Source organism: Lynx canadensis, chromosome E2 (assembly GCF_007474595.2).
Source record: "Lynx canadensis isolate LIC74 chromosome E2, mLynCan4.pri.v2, whole genome shotgun sequence".
NCBI lineage: Eukaryota > Metazoa > Chordata > Mammalia > Carnivora > Felidae > Lynx > Lynx canadensis.
The window spans coordinates 46,337,393-46,352,803 of NC_044317.1; the positions used below are offsets into that span (position 1 = coordinate 46,337,393).

At 54.6% G+C, this 15,411-nt stretch overlaps 1 protein-coding gene across 1 annotated transcript in view; it reads left to right on the top strand.

The window, feature by feature from the left end:
* Window positions 1-14,848, top strand: part of CATSPERG (cation channel sperm associated auxiliary subunit gamma) — a 25,540-nt gene extending 10,692 nt beyond the window's left edge. The window contains 22 exon segments of the mRNA XM_032591416.1: window positions 671-808; window positions 1,819-1,878; window positions 2,078-2,197; window positions 2,667-2,771; window positions 2,875-3,004; window positions 3,515-3,626; window positions 4,600-4,758; window positions 4,849-4,961; window positions 5,694-5,917; window positions 5,920-5,945; window positions 6,209-6,268; window positions 6,351-6,549; window positions 6,654-6,775; window positions 6,900-6,980; window positions 7,071-7,127; window positions 11,882-12,038; window positions 12,242-12,305; window positions 12,474-12,569; window positions 12,868-12,957; window positions 13,979-14,071; window positions 14,161-14,260; window positions 14,343-14,848. Coding sequence (XP_032447307.1) covers window positions 671-808; window positions 1,819-1,878; window positions 2,078-2,197; window positions 2,667-2,771; window positions 2,875-3,004; window positions 3,515-3,626; window positions 4,600-4,758; window positions 4,849-4,961; window positions 5,694-5,917; window positions 5,920-5,945; window positions 6,209-6,268; window positions 6,351-6,549; window positions 6,654-6,775; window positions 6,900-6,980; window positions 7,071-7,127; window positions 11,882-12,038; window positions 12,242-12,305; window positions 12,474-12,569; window positions 12,868-12,957; window positions 13,979-14,071; window positions 14,161-14,260; window positions 14,343-14,627 — 2,591 coding nt within the window. The 3' untranslated portion in view covers window positions 14,628-14,848.
* The last annotated feature ends 563 nt before the right edge of the window (window positions 14,849-15,411 follow it).

Sequence of the window (15,411 nt, forward strand, 5' to 3'; positions counted from 1 at the left end):
GGAGAGAAAATAAAAAGGAAAGAAGGACAATGAGAGAGAAAGGGAGGGAGGGAGGGAGGGAGGGAGGAAGAAAGAAAGAAAGAAAGAAAGAAAGAAAGAAAGAAAGAAAGAAAGAGAAAGAAAGAAAGAAAGAAAGAAAAAAGAAAGGAAGGAAGGAAGGAAGGAAGGAAGGAAGGAAGGAAGGAAGGAAGGAAGGAAGGAAGGAAGGAAGGAAGAAGAGGGTGTTTTTGGCTTCAATAGGTGCACTTGATTTCAGGTACAATTGGATCTAGGTGCTCACCGTAGCTTAAACAGACCCCTCCTTGTGATAGCCTTGGTGATTGCCCCCCTCCACCTAGCAACTGTGGCCTTCTATCCTTTCAGGGGCTCCAGGAAAGAGCATCTCTTTGTTAGTGGTTGCGAGCCAGGACTGTCTCTGATTTGTCCGGCATGGTCACATGCTCAGTTGAACCCACCGCTCTGGCCAGGGGAATACGAGGGCGGGGTTAGACTAATCTATACATCGTGGACAGAGTATGAGCAAGAGGGATTTACTCAAAGGTACTGGGCCCTATGCCAGGGGCCCCTCAGACACCGCACAGAATAGCCATTAAGGCCGTGGAAATATGGATGAGGGTCAGGTCCCAGGTCTATAGACATGGGTCTGAGGTTCCGTGCTGGCCCCACACAGGGAGCTGGGTTCGTGTGTTGGCCAACGAGTGCATCAAGAAGCTGTGCCCCGTATATGCCCATAGCAATGGCTCAGAGTACGTCATGGCCCTCACCACTGGCAAGCGGGAAGGCTACGTCCACTTTGGGACCATCACAGGTAAGGGTTGGGGCCTCTGGCGGCCCAAGAGACCAGTCCATACCCTGGCATCTGTGAGAATTCCAACCTCTGGCGCTCATCCCTCACCAGGCGCCTTCAGGAGGGGTCCCAGGCTGGAGGTCGTCCCTGTGAGTGGGAGTGGGTTCATGCATCTATAGGGGTGGGACTTGGGTGTGTGACATATCTTTCATGACGTGTGTGGCTTCAGAGGACAGAAGCCCAAGCCAAAAACCGTCTAGGCATAAAGAATTTGTAGACTTAAAACAGTGAAAAGACTAGAGTCCAACTTCCGGCGTGGCTAGATCCAGGGGCCCCCAGGGTATGTCATCAGGATTCTATCTCTTGGCAAGGTAGCGTAGCACAGCGATTACAGCACAAGTCTGGGGAGAGATCGCTTGAACACACCCGACCCAAGTCGCCTGTGGCTTTGGACAGGTGACTTAACCTCTCTTTTTGGTCTCGTTTTCCTCATCTGCAAAATGGGCCTAAGGATTATATTGGCACCTGCCTCATTGGGTTGATGTAAAGATTAAATAAGTTGGCGTGTGTAAAGGTCTTAGAACAGTGTTAGGGACACGGTGGCTGCTCTAAAAGGGTTTATTATTATGAACCCTGAGATTTGGCCTCATTCTCAGGTAGCTACCCCTCTCCTGGGGGCTAAAGATGGTCCCAGGAGCTTGGGGCTCACACCTCCCGCAGGTGGAGTCACCCCAGAAGAATGAAAGCAGCCTCTTCCATTAGCTCTAAGGAATCCAGGGTGCGCTCTGATTGGCCCGTTCTGGGTGTGTGCCCGGACCTGAGCCAGTTACTGTGGCCAGAGACAGACCTACTCCGGTAGGTCAGGTGTGAGTGAGGGACAGGTCAGGGTGAGACCCGCCCCCCTGAAATCCCAAGGACTAAAGGGGGCGGAGGCACCGGCACCAGGCCACCCTGGACGGTTGGAGACCTGGCGTGGTGGGATGCCGGCTGGGCTGGGAAGGGCCTGAGCACCGCCCTGCCCTGCTCCGCAGATGGCCGCGTGTCCTTCGAGTTGCTGCCCCGGCAGCGGTCTGTGTGCGAAGGGTTACAAGGTACCTAGCTCCCAGAGACCTCTGCGGCGGGCGGGTGTGGGGATCAAGGGTGTGGCAGAGCAGGGAAGGGGGGGGAGAGGTCCGTGTGAAGAACGGTGTCTTGGGAGGGGTGGAGAGTCACAGGGAGGGGGTGAGGGTTACGGAGACCAGGGAGAGGGGCGGGTCCAGGGCTGCTCTGAGCCGGCCCCCTCCTACCCAGTTATGAACTGCTCCATAATTTGGGCCGTGTTCATTGCTGGAGACTACAATCTACTGCTGCTGGTGCAGATGGAAGACCCCACCACCAGGAAGTATTTCCAGGTGGTCAGCTACGACCTGGGTAATTGGGATGCTGTTGGGGGGCTGAGAGGGAAGGGGCAGAAGCCCAGATTGTGAACCTCCTGCCGGTCTGTGGGATCCGTGCTAAGGCAGACAGCGGGTCCTGGGTAAGGGGTAGTGGTGGAGAACAGACCTGGTGGGATGGAGAAACAGAGGAAACCAATGTGACTGGAACAGAGGGACACTAGGGAGGGCGGGAGATTGGAGACGGGAGCAGAAGTCAAATCTGAAAGGGCCCAGTGGCTCACAATGAGGAGATGTAATTTTATTTTACCTCAACAGAGAATAGGGCTGCCAGGTACAGTTGTGCAGGCTGCACACTGTACTTTCCAGCCAAGAAGTCAGAGGAGGCAAGTCCTGTGCCCTGACATAGGCATTTAAAGAAGCCCTAAGGGCTAACAGGCCCAGATGAGAAGCCACTGGAGGGCTTTTGGGAGGGGGTGGGAGGCTGGTGACTTGCCCAGTTTCAGGTTTTGAAAGCTCAGAGCCTCAGGAGGTTTTGCCGTGTTCTCCCCCGGTTGTAGTCGGTAATCACCTGGCCATCCTCTACACCATCCCGGAATTCATCCCTGACGGTAGGAGGGGAAGGCAGGGGGGCCTGAAAAGTGGATGAGGGCCGGGAGGGACCTGGATGGCCCTCCCCTCACTGCTGTGTCCACTCTGCCTCTCCCCGGCCAGCTAGGGGCCTGGAGTTTCTGATGCTCCTAGGGACAGAGTCTCATACCACCTTCCTGATGGTACCCAAGGGCATGTTCTACAACCAGTACAGCAACCTGCTGTATATCTGGGGCAACTTCCTCCTGCAGAGGTACGAGGCCGGACGTATTCTGCCTTCTCAGCCCCATTAGGGCGGGGGTCCTTTCTGAAGCCATCAAGTTGTCAGAGCATGCCTAAATTCAGAAGTTACCGGGATTGGGATGGGGGACACACGGGCTGCGGGGGTGGTTAGGGCTAGGATAGGGAAGCTGATATTTTAAAGATCTGAGAGGCCTTTCTTAAATGAAACCTGATGTTAAGGACCCAAGCTGTGTGAAAGGCACTGTCTGGGGGGAAGGTTCGGACACGTTGCACCCCTCAGGAACTTAGGGGCTGTTGGCAAACGGCTGGATGGGCCAAATGCTCCTGTCTCCAGATGGGCGGGTCACCCAGAGGCTTGGGAGCAGGACCTGGAATCCCAGGCTTCCTTGCGTGTTCCCCTAAGGCTGGCAGAGAGCTGAGTAAACAGTTCTCGGGTCATGTTAGGCCTGGAGTTGGGGGAAGCAGATATCCTCCAGGGGCCTCGCCTGGGTGTCCCTCGCTCCCGTCTCTGCCCCCGCAGCTATAACTATGAAAACTTCATCTACCTGGCGGACTTCCCCAAGGAGCAGTCCATTAAGTACCTGGTCAACTCGTTCCGTGGGGACATGGCTATTGTCACAGAGACTGAGGAGGTGGGGTACCCTGCTCCTCTCCCCAAACCCCAGCGGTCTCCCTTCTCCCTCTGTCAGGGGAAAAGGGTTCAGGGGAGGAAGTGTCCTCAGGGATCCCGCGGAAGGGCAGCCGAGGACCCTGGAACTCAAAGAGAAGTGGTGTTTTCTTCCAAAGTCTTTCAGCAGAGTTAAAGACCCAGAGCCCTGATCTGATTTCCACAGAGGGCCCTCTTTCTTTCCATCATGTGGTTCATTTCATAAATATTGAGTGCTCACTGTATGCCTGACCCAGCGCCAAGGAAACAGTGGTGACTGGGTCAGCCGTGGACTTGCCCTCAAGGGTCACAGGCCAACTGGGAAGACAGAGTGTTTCCCAGAAAGTAACGATTCAGGGGAGGCAGGGCTGCAGTGGGGAAGATAGCATCTCAGGACAGATGTTCAGAAAGGGGGTGGGGCCCAGCTTCCAATTCAATCTGTGTGTGTGTGTGTGTGTGTGTGTGTGTGTGTGTGTACCTAGGAGGGCTTCAAAGAGGAGGCTGCGTGGAGGAGGGACATCCTTAAAGTTGGACGGACTCCTCCGGGCTGAGTCTCAGAAGGGGATGAGGTCTAGAGTCAAATGTGTTGGGGGGGTGGGTATCAGTGCGGAGATGGGAAACTGAGGCCAAGGGGATGGTGGGTCCCTGGAGGGTGCAGAATGAGGAGAAAATAGGGCTTGCCCCTAGGAACCCTGGCCTGCAGGGGTGTATACATTAGGAACGCTTCAGTTTCAAGTCATAGCCACTCCAGCCAACGAAACGTTGGAGACAGTTATGGCGAGCGGGGGCTGGAAGCAGCGGTGGCTGGGTTGTGGGAAGTCGAGATGGCATTATAGAGAGAAGGTATGCGAGCTTACCTGGCCTCACCCCCAGAGAATGGGGCCACCACGCTGGGCGGAGAGGTGGGGCCAGAGGTCCCCGCGGCCCTCACACATACCCACCTGGCTGTCGCACCCCAGATCTGGTACCTCCTGGAAGGCAGCTACCGGATGTACAAGCTGTTCCCATCCAGGGGCTGGGAGGTGCACATCAACCTACAGGTGATGCACCAGTCCTCCGTCTACACCCCCAATGAGACCATGGTCACCCTCTTCTACGAAGACACCAAGCTGTACCAGGTGCCAGGTGGGGGGGTCACGTGGGAACATGGGGGAGCCTCAGGGCGGCTGGCTGACACCAACTTACCCGGCCCTGCCTTCCTGCCGCAGCTAGTGTATCTGATGAAAAACCAGCAGGGCCAGCTTGTCAAGAGGCATGTGCCCGTGGAGCAGCTCTTGATGTACCAGCAGCTCAGTAATCACTACTTCTTTGAGCGGCAAGGGTGAGAAGATACTGGACCACAGAGCTGGGTGCGGCCCACACAAAGCCCCTATTCCAGGAGAGAGAGGGAGCCACCCCCAGGGCTGTGATGGGGGAGCTTAGGGTCTCTGGAGGCTCCAAGGAGGGGCCTGACTGAGACTGAGGGCGGTGGGAGCATCAGGAAGAGCTTCAAGGAGGAAGAGGTACAGGAGCTGTGAGCTAGAGGGTGAGGAAGAGTTAGCCAGGGGACACGATGGAGAAGGGGTTCCAGGCAGGAGGGGCCACATGTGCAAAGGCCCTGAGGAGGAAAGAGGTTGGGCGTTCAAGACTGAGAGAAAGTACAGTGCAGACAGAGTGCGGTGCTGGTGGCAGGGTGGACAAGGTGAGCCTGGTGGTCACAGGGAGGGTCCTGGGGAGCCATGATGGGACTAAAAGGAGGGACTGCATGGCCAGATGCAACTGCATTCAGTAATGATCTATCTGGTCACCTGAGAGGAGCCCGGGAGGCAGCTGGGAAAGGGGTCAGGGAGAAAGGAGGTGGAAGAAGGCTTGAGTTGGGAATGGGGAGGAGGTCTAGGAGAAGGTCCAGAACGCCCGCCTGAGGGACCCAGGGACGTCCCTCACCGGGGGCTGAGGCTGAGCAGGAGGGTCAGGGCTGGATTAGACCCGGATGGCAGCGCAGAGATGGGAGGCGGACCTGGGGGGCTCGCGGAAAAGTCAGCCGCCCCCCCCGTCCCCCCCCCCCGCCACCCAGGAGCCACCTGACGCTCTCCTTCACCAACTTCTGTCCGTTCTCGGTGATGCGCCTGCGGGACCTGCCCAACCCGCAAGTCTACTCGCGCCAGGAGCGCTACCAGGCGCGTCCGCCGCGCGTCGTGGAGCCCTCGGGCTTCCACAGCGAGAACTCGCTCGCAGTCTACCAGGGGCTCGTCTATTACCTGCTTTGTCTGCACTCCGAGTACCACAAGGTGGACGCCTGGCGGGGCCGGGTCTGGTCCGAGGCGGGGTGAGGAGGCTTAGAAAGCAAGGGCTGCGTGGCTCGAGAACGGCTGTGGAGGCCGGAACCGCCTGGGGGAGTCTGAGGCTAAGGGGGCAGGGGGAGCGGGCGAGCAGGGCCTCGGAGAGGTGGCTTTAGGATTGTGGCTGCGGCGTTGGACGTAGGGCTCGGGGGCAGGCCAGGGGCTGTGAGCTTCGGCTTTGGGTTAGCGGCCGGCATGCCGCCTGCCTGGGGACCGCTGCCCCCGCTCACGGTGCCGGTCGTCCCCGCAGCCGTACGCCGACCCGGTGCACGACTCCACCTGGCGCTGGTCGAACAAGAAACAGGACCAGGTGCGTGGAGAGGGCTGGGAGTCGGGGGTGGGGGCGGTGTCCGCCGTCCGGGTCTGATTTTGCCCCACATCCGGTCCTCCAGGATTACTACTTCTATCTGGCGAGCAACTCGCAGAGCCCGGGGAACGTGTACATTGACATGGCCAGCTACGAGAAGATCTACGACCTCAAGGCCGACTACGAGCTGCCCGAGCGCATCTTCCTGGACAAGGGCACCAGCTACGTCTTCTCCGTCTTCCTGAGGGTCGGGGGGCAGTCGCTGGAGTTCACACCCGAGCGCGGTCTGTGGCGGAGGCCGGAGTGGAGCTCGAGGGGCGGGGTCTGCGAGCCCAGGGGGCGGGGTCTGGGGGCGGGGCGAGGCCCTAACCCCTCCCGGTGCTTGCAGTGCTCACCTCCGAAGAGCTGAAGAGCACAGTGGATCTGGGCGTGGTGCTGGCCGACCCGGGCTGCATTGAGGCGGTGGTGAGACAGAAGTTCCTCATTAACCGCAACTCGGTGCTTTTCCGGGTGAGACTACGCGGGGAGGGCGTGCCGAGGTGGGGGCGGAGCGACCGGCGCCGGGCACCTTTCGAACCGTCCCCGGGTCCTCAGGCAGGGTTGTTGACGCCTTCATTTCTGCCCCCAACCCCAGGTTACGCTCAGTGATAAAAGGTCTTGCTTTGACCAGGGCCTTAGTGGACATCACCTCTTGGAGACCTCCATGTTGCTCAAGGTTCGGTCCAAGTCTGGAGGGGAGGGATACGGGAGGAGGGAAAAGACCGAGCCCGCGGGGCCCACCATCATCACCGGCTCTTACCCACAGGTGGCGGGCGCGGTCGGACATTGCTTCCAGAACACACACCAGGGACCCCGCATGCAAGTATTGGACTTTGGGAGTACTGGGCCCTGTGCTAGGAGGGAAGGGATTGGGTCGAGACCCAACAGGACTGATTCTGAGTCTCCCCTGGGAAATCCCACTAATGCATTCATAATTTCTTCCTTTTCGTTCATTCACCCACCCACACATCCACTCACTCTTTTCATCCACTCATGTTTGCAGAAAGGGCTGCCTTTGTGGTTGTATAGATTGCACCCAGGCTTGTATGTTCCTTCCAATATTTTTCTGCAGGGGGCAATAACGCATCTGCGACACAGGACTTTTGTTCCCAAATGGCACAAAGGAGTCATGTGAGCCAGCTTGGCCCTTCTTTCACATGTGACTCTTCATTTCCCCACTCACGTGTGCGTTCCTCACTCCATGGGGTCCTTAGTTCCTCGCTTGCTCACACATGCAGTGTCCCTTTTGCACAGAGACAGACACTGAGGCTCAGAGATGTGCAAACATCTGCTCAGAGTAACCCAAGGAGCTAGTAAGTGGTAAAGGAGGGACCTCACCCAGATGCTTCTTCTCACCCACTTCCTTGCCCACTCACCAGCAGACAGACTTGCTGCTCCTCCCTCCTGGCTTGGTATGGCCCAGGACAGGAAAATGGGAGTTGTAGGGGTGCCTGGGTGGCCCAGCCAGTTACGCATCCAACTTTTTTTTTTTTTTTAATTTTTTTTTTTTTACCTTTTATTTATTTTGGAGAGACAGAGAGAGACAGAGCACAAGTGGGGGAGGGGCAGAGAGAGAGAGGGAGACACAGAATCCAAAGCAGGCTCCAGGCTCTGAGCCGTCAGCCCAGAGCCTGACGCGGGGCTCGAACTCACGCACCGCGAGATCGTGACCTGAGCCGAAGTCGGACGCTTACCGACCGAGCCACCCAGGCGCCCCCGCATCCAACTTTTTTATTTTAATTTTTTTAATGTTTATTATTTGAGAGAGAGAGAGAGACAGAGCATGAGTAGGGGAGGGTCAGAGATAGCAGGAGACGCAGAATCCGAAGCAGGCTCCAGGCTCTGAGCTGTCAGCACAGAGCCCGACGTGGGGCTCGAGCCCACAGACCGCGAGATCATGACCTGAGCATCCAACTCTTGATTGCCGCTCAGGTCAGGACTCACAGTTTGTGAGTTTGAGCCCCACCTCAGGCTCCGTGCTGACAGCTCAGAGCTTACTTGGGATTCTCTCTTTCCTTCTCTCTCTGCCCCTGCCCTGCTCATGCTCTCTCTCTCTCAAAATAAAGAAATAAACTTTAAAAAATTTAATAATGAAAAAAAGGTTGTAATAGCCCCCAACTCCTTTGCAGGGAGGGAGGAGAGCAGGGAGGAGTGGCTGACCTCAGCATCCAATAAGTGTTTCCTGATATCCTTAGTGATATGCATTATTTTCCTCTTTATCATAACCCCAGAAGGTCAAAGTTAAGGTCCTTATTTTTGACCCAACAGATTCCTTCTGGGAATCTAATCTGTAACATACTGTTACAGCAAAAGGTTGGAAACAACCTACATGTCCACTAATAGGGAAGTGGTTAAATAAATCAGGGTGCATCCATGCAATGGAAAACTATGCAGCTGTAAAAAAAAAAAAAAGTTGGGGGGCGGGGGAACAAAGATCTCCATATACTGATATGGCATAGTCTCCAAAACATATTTTATTCTTTTTTTTATGTTTTATTTATTTTTGAGAGAGAGAGAGAGACAGCGAGCACAAGCAGGGGAGGGGCAGAGAGTGGGGGGACAGAGGATCCGAAGCGTTCTTTGCTAACAGCAGTGAGCTGGATGCGGGGCTCGAACTCACACAACCATGAGATCGTGACCTGAACTGAAGTCCGATGCTCAACCAACTGAGCCACCCAGCCACCCCAAAGTGTTTTTAGTCTTAAGAGGAAAAAGCAGGGTACAGAACAGTTTGTATAAACCATTAGCATGGAGGAGGTTAATTGAGAGCATATATTCACACTGGCTTTTATTTGCATGAAGAAAGTGGGAAAATAAATGAGAAAGTCCTTATAGTGGTTTGCTCCCCTGGGGATGGAGGAGAGGCAGGACAGTTGGGGAACAGGAATGGAAGTGAAACTTTTCACTGTGTGTGTGTGTGTGTGTGTGTGTGTGTGCATGTGACCATGTTACCCATCTAAAAATTAAAGTTTGAAGAAAACCTATCAGTACTTTTTTTAACAGAATATTTATTATTTATTTTGAGAGAGAGAGAGAGGGAGAGAGAGAGAATCCCAAGCAGGCTCTGCGCTATCAGCATGGAGCCCAATGAGGGGCTCAAACTCATTAACCTTGAGGTCATGAGCTGAGCCAAAACCAAGAGTCAGCCGCTTTCAACCTACTGAGCCAGCCAGGCCCTCCAGAGGGTGTGTATTTGGAAGTCTTGGAGCTTCTCTCTGGCTCCCAATGCTGGGGAAAAAAATGGAGACTGAAGCTAATTGATGAACCGTGAGTCCCTGATCTGTAAATATGTTGGATGAAGGAAAGAACAAATTAATCTGCACATAATAGGTGCTCAATCGGGGCGCCTGGGTGGCTCAGTCGGTTAAGCATCCGACTTCGGCTCAGGTCATGATCTCAGGTCATGATCTCACGGCTCATGAGTTCGAGCCCCGCGTTGGGCTCTGTGCTGACGGCTCAGAGCCCGGAGTCTGCTTCGGATTCTGTGTCTCCCTCTCTCTCTGCCCCTCCCCCACTCGTGCTCTGTCTCTCTCTCAAAAATAAATAAACAAAAAAAAAAATAGATGCTCAATCAAATTTGGCTGGATGAATAAAGGCTGGGAGCATCTCTCAGCAGGCCCCAGAGATGGGCCTCCCTCCATGGGGGAACAGGCTGGCGTCAAGGGGGTAGACCGGGAATAGATTTCACTTGGTGCACACAGAGCTTATGCATTCCTTCCACTGGTGCTGGCTGAGTGCCCACCACATGCCAGCATTGTTTTAGGTGCTGGAATTAGAGCCGTGAACAAAACAGAATTCCCGGCGTTGTGAAGCTCGTGTTCTGGCGAGGGAAAGTGTATTTGTTTCCTGGGGCTGCCGAAACAAATTACCACAAGTTGGAGTGCTTATTCTGTCCCAGTTCTGGAGGCCAGAAGTGTGAAATGAGGGTTGGTTTCCTCTGGAGGTTCCAAGGGAGTCTCTGTTTGCATGGCCTCTCTCCTGGCTTCTGGCGGCTGTTGGCAATCCTTGGCTTCTAGATACATCACTTCCCTCTCTGCCTCTGTCTTCACAAGGCATTTTCCTTGTGTGCCTGCATCCAAATTTCCTTCTTCTTCTTCTTCTTCTTTTTTTTTAACTTTTTGAAAAAGTTTATTCATTTCTTTTGAGAGAGAGAGAGAGAGAGAGAGAGAGAGAGAGTGTGTGTGTGTGTGTGTGTGTGCGCGCGTGTGCACATGTGTGGGAGGGGCAAAAGTCGAGGGAGAGAGAGAACCCCAAGCAGCTTCCCCACTGTCAGGGCAGAGTCCAACGTGGAGCTCGAACTCACGAACCGAGAGATCATGACTTGAGCTGAGATCAAGAGTTGGAGGCTTAACTGACTGAGCCACCCAGGCGCCCCTAAATTTCCCTCTTTTTATAAGGATGCTGATCTTTGGATTAGGGCCCGGCCTAATCTGATGTAACCTCATCTTAACTTGATTACACCTGTAAAGACCCTATCCCAAATTAGGCCACCCCGGCAAGCACCAGATCAGGAGTTCAACATATCTTTTTGGGACACACGGTTCAACCCACAGCAGAGAGCCAGACAATAAGGAAGAGAAACAAAAGATATTGTGTGTCAGAAGTGACGAATGGTTAGGGGGAAACAAGCAGGCAGGGAGCATGGGGGAGATTGGCATTTTGGACGTCTGGATGGTATAAGGGTAAGAAAGAGAGAGAGAGAGGTTTCTAGGACAAGATTTTAGCCTGAACATGGAGGGATGAGGTACCATTAACAAAGATGGGTTGTGGATAAACTGAATCTGAGATGCCCATTAGACCTCCCAGTGAGTGAGTGGCTGAGAGCGGTAAAATCTTGGGCCCAGGCCTAGCATGGGAAGTGCTGCTTCCTCTATGGCCACCAACCCCTCTCCAGTCACTGTCAAGCCCAGGCCACAGTCTTTGGATGCCCATGTCCCTTTGGCGCTTGGATAGAACCCTTGGACCCTACCCCCGAAATGGGCCAGAGGCCGTTCATTCTGAAGACAACGTCATAGGAATTCCCTGACCCCTGACCCCCATCCTGGGCTCCGCTTCCCTCATATATCCCAGGCTCCTCCCCATTCTCTTTTATGAGAATTCAGGCCCAACCTGAGCCCGGTGCAGTCCGCCTAGGGGTCGGCCGCTCCACAGGTATGGGTGTTAGTGGTTTTGTGTGTCTTTTGCTGGAGGCAGCCGGAACCAACCTGTCTCAGTTCCCATTCCATCTCTACCATCACAGGCCTAGCTTTGGGTGAGGAATAAATGGCTTGACCTCTCTGTGCCTCACTTTTGCCATCTCTGAAATGGAGATATTAATACTCCACCATGCCAGGCTTGTTTTGAGGGTTAAATTTGAGTTCGGAGTGCTGGGAACATCACCCGGTGCCTTGTACACAGTAAGAACTACATAAACTTTTGCAGTTATTAGAGTATGTTTTAATAATAATAACGATCAAATGGCAATGGTGAGGGTGAGCCTGGCAGGAAGTGGTCCTGTGGGGGGGGGAAGGGTGTCCTCCCCATCCAGCACCCCCCCAACCGGTCCCCCCTCCCCAGGGCCGTTCTGCTCCCACTTAGGGCAACTTGATGGTCCCAGTGCTTATCGGCTGCCCTCCGGGCAAGCGCCTGGCCTTCGACATCACCTACACCCTGCAGTACAATCGTCTGCAGAACAAACACTACTTTGACTGCGTGAGGGTGGACCCCGAGATGCCCTGCTTCCTCTTTCGTGATGGTGCGTGTCCAGTCCCCTCGCCTCATTTGTTCACTGTCCTCTGTCCCCAGCACTCGGCCGCCTTCCCTCACTGCTTGCTCACCTCCTCACTCCTCCTCCGCTCCTCCCCTTGGTCCTCTCCTCTCTCCTTCCTCCCCTCCATCCTGCACTTCTCCGGCCAAAAGCTAATTTCTTCGCCTCCTGGTCTCCCTCCGACCCCACAGTCTTCTACCCTTTCTTCTTGATCCAAGACTTGGTGACGGGAGATTCGGGCAGTTTTCAGGGCAGGTAAAGACATAGCCAAGCCAGCGACTGACGGGCGTTGGTGTGTGTGTGTGTGTGTGTGTGTGTGTGTGTGTGTGGGAGTGGGTAGGGGGACAGAGTGCGGGCTGGATGGTAGAGGTGACGGAGGACTCCGGACACCGAAGCCACTCCCCGCACCTCTTGACCTGGCAGCTATGTGCTGAAGGTGGTAGGCGGGGGGCCCACCCTGGACACCATCAGGGAATACAGCGAGGAGGAGATTTACCGCTTCAACAGCCCCTTGGACAAGTAATTCCTGGGGACCCGGGCCCATAACCGCCCTCCTCCTGCAGACCTCTCTTGCTTCCCAGCCACAGACCTCACCCTTGCTGCAAGCACCACCTACCTCGGTGTCTGGGGCCCTGCCCCAGGAGCAGGCTCCTGTGCTTGCCCCGCCCACCCCACTCGTGAGGCCCCGCCCCCCTGAGGCTCCCCCTACCCCTTCCCTCCACCGCTGACAGAGCCAGCCTCTCTCTGCACCTGCGGGGAGACGGGGCTCCCCTCTCCCCGCCCCCCTCCCCAACTAAGGTTACACGGTCCTGCACAGGACTCACAGCCTCATCTGGACCACCAAGAACACAACGACCACCAAGGACTCGGCCTTTAACATCATGTCCCATCAGAGCTTGGGCATCGAGTGAGTCCACGGCCTGGCTGCTGGTCCCTTTATCCCCCACCTGCCCAGAATCTGCCCGGGCTGTGCATCCCTTCTGCCTCTGGGAGATGTTTTGAGCCTCAAGCCCGGCTGACCGTCTTCGTGTTCCTCAAATGGGGCTGACTGTCTGCAGTGCTGGGCCCTCTTACTCTTTCTTCAGGCCTTAGTTCAGATGTCCCTTCATGGGAGGTGGGGGGCTTTTCTGACCATTCTGAATGGGGTGTTGGCTCCCACATCCTCCTGTATTTCCCCCTTGTCACCCTCACGTCTCTGCTTGTGCCTGCCCCATCTGAACCTGACCCCTCTCGGCTGTCACTGTCTCTGGTGTGGTCTGTCTCCCTCATAGGTCCAGGTCCTGATAAGACTAAACAGTATTTGTTGAATGAGACAATGAGCAAATTCATTCATTCAGTCATGGTAGGCATGTATTGGGATTTGAATGGCGGTCATGATGAATGAGGAAAACAATGGAGGGACAGATTAGTATATAGGGACTCAACAACGATTTTTGATTCAGTGAAAGGAAGAAAGTGGTGCCATGAGCAAATGAGGGAAGCGAATGAATGAGTGGAGCAACAACTTTCCCCTAGTCAGTATTCAACTTGCATTTATCGAATAAATGAATAAAGGAAAGAATAAATGAACGGAGATGTGACTTTGTGCCCAGTAGGCACTCAAGGTATATTTGTGGGATGAAGGAATGAGAGCAGCAAGGAATAAACGAGGCCTTGGCACATGATAGATACGCAATCCATACACTAATGGAGGAATCACAGATAGAGACGTTAAGACAGGAGGAAATGAGTGAGTCAACAGCCTGTCACGTGGTAGGCACGGAGTCAGTCTTATTGGATGAACGAATGAAGGAGCGAATCAAGGAAGAAGGAATGAGGTCGCACCTCTCTGGTGCTCACCCAGAGTTTGTGGGCTGGAGGGAGGAATCAGAGGTTGGCCTGTGCTAAGCATGATTTGTGTCGCATGTTGCCTGAACTCGGGTCCCCAGGTGGCTGTGTCTGGAGAACTCCCCATGCTATGACACCATTCCCCATACCATCTTCGCCCCTGAGTTCTTCTTCAAGGTGCTGGTGAGCAACAGGTGAGCCAGGCATGTGTCCCAGGGAGACTTGGGGGCTTCCTATGGGGGGCCCGACTCCTCCCCCAGGCCTGAACCCCATGCCCCCTCAGAGGCGTGGACAAGAGCACATACTGTGACTACCAGCTCGTCTTCCTGCTGCACATCCACGGTCTGCCACTCAGTGCCAAGCGGGCCTTCTTCATCCTCATGGTGAGTGGCTGCGAGGAGCTGCCCTGCTGGGGGAATGGGGCTCTGAGGCCGCCCAGCCAAGCCTGTCGTGCGGCGTCTGCAGGTGTCATCCAGCGTGTTCATCGGTCTGGTGACCCTCTACATCATCTTCTGCCTCCTGTTGCCTGTTATGGTGAAGGCCTGGAACAGCCTCCGCTGGAAGATCAACAACATCATCATGTCAGAGTCCTACTACACCTACACTTCCCCTTCTAGAAATTGCAGCGGGACATCTGAGACCAGATCCACGGTCAGCTCCAGAGTCGGCTCCAGTGCCAGTTCCAAAGTGGCAGAGGCGAACCAGCGTGCACCTGAGCAAACCTGGAAGAAGAAGCCGTTGGTTACCTGAGCCACTTGCCTGCCCCCATCTCCACCCGTGCTCTTCCCTCACTTCCTGGGCCACCTTGGAAATGCATCTATCACCCATCCCAGGCCCTTTTTTGTTTTGCGTCAACTTTCACTTCTTCAGACCTAAATCCTCGTTTCAGGATTAGCCGTGGGCCCTTGTAAGGACTCACGTTCAGTTAGTTTGTACCACACAGCCATATAGGTCATTAAAGTCAAAATCCTTCTGGGCCACCTGGTAAATAGCGGCTTGTGTGTGTGCCTGTCGACTCCGCCCCTCCTCGGGAGGCCCGCAACCTCCCTACTCTCCAGCAAGGTCTTCTGTGACCCAGGCGTGTTGCTATGGCTTGCAGTATGTTCTGATTGTTCAGTGCCCAGGTTTAGTGCCGGTCATTAAGTCTTTTGAATTCCAATCTCTATTTAGTGTCTAGCTTAAGGAGGGCACTCTGGAGAGGTTAGGATTTTTGATTTAGTTGCAAGTAGCAAAAATTTCACTCAGATGGCCTACATAGAAATGGTAATTTATGGGTTCTAATAATATAGGCTTCAGGTCAGTTTGATGTCAGTTCAACGTCTATAGGACTCTGGTTCCATTTCTCTGTAGCTTTCCCTGACCTTCCCTTCTCTGAGTATGGTCTCTAACCTCAGGCTCGCCCCCCTCACAGTCTGAGGCTGCACATCCGCATATTTTATTGTCCAGAGGAAGAAGGGGATGGAGCCCAACATTCCTAGGCAAGTCCCAGTCAGTCACTCAGATTGGATGGGGGTGGGTCCTGAGCTTACCACTT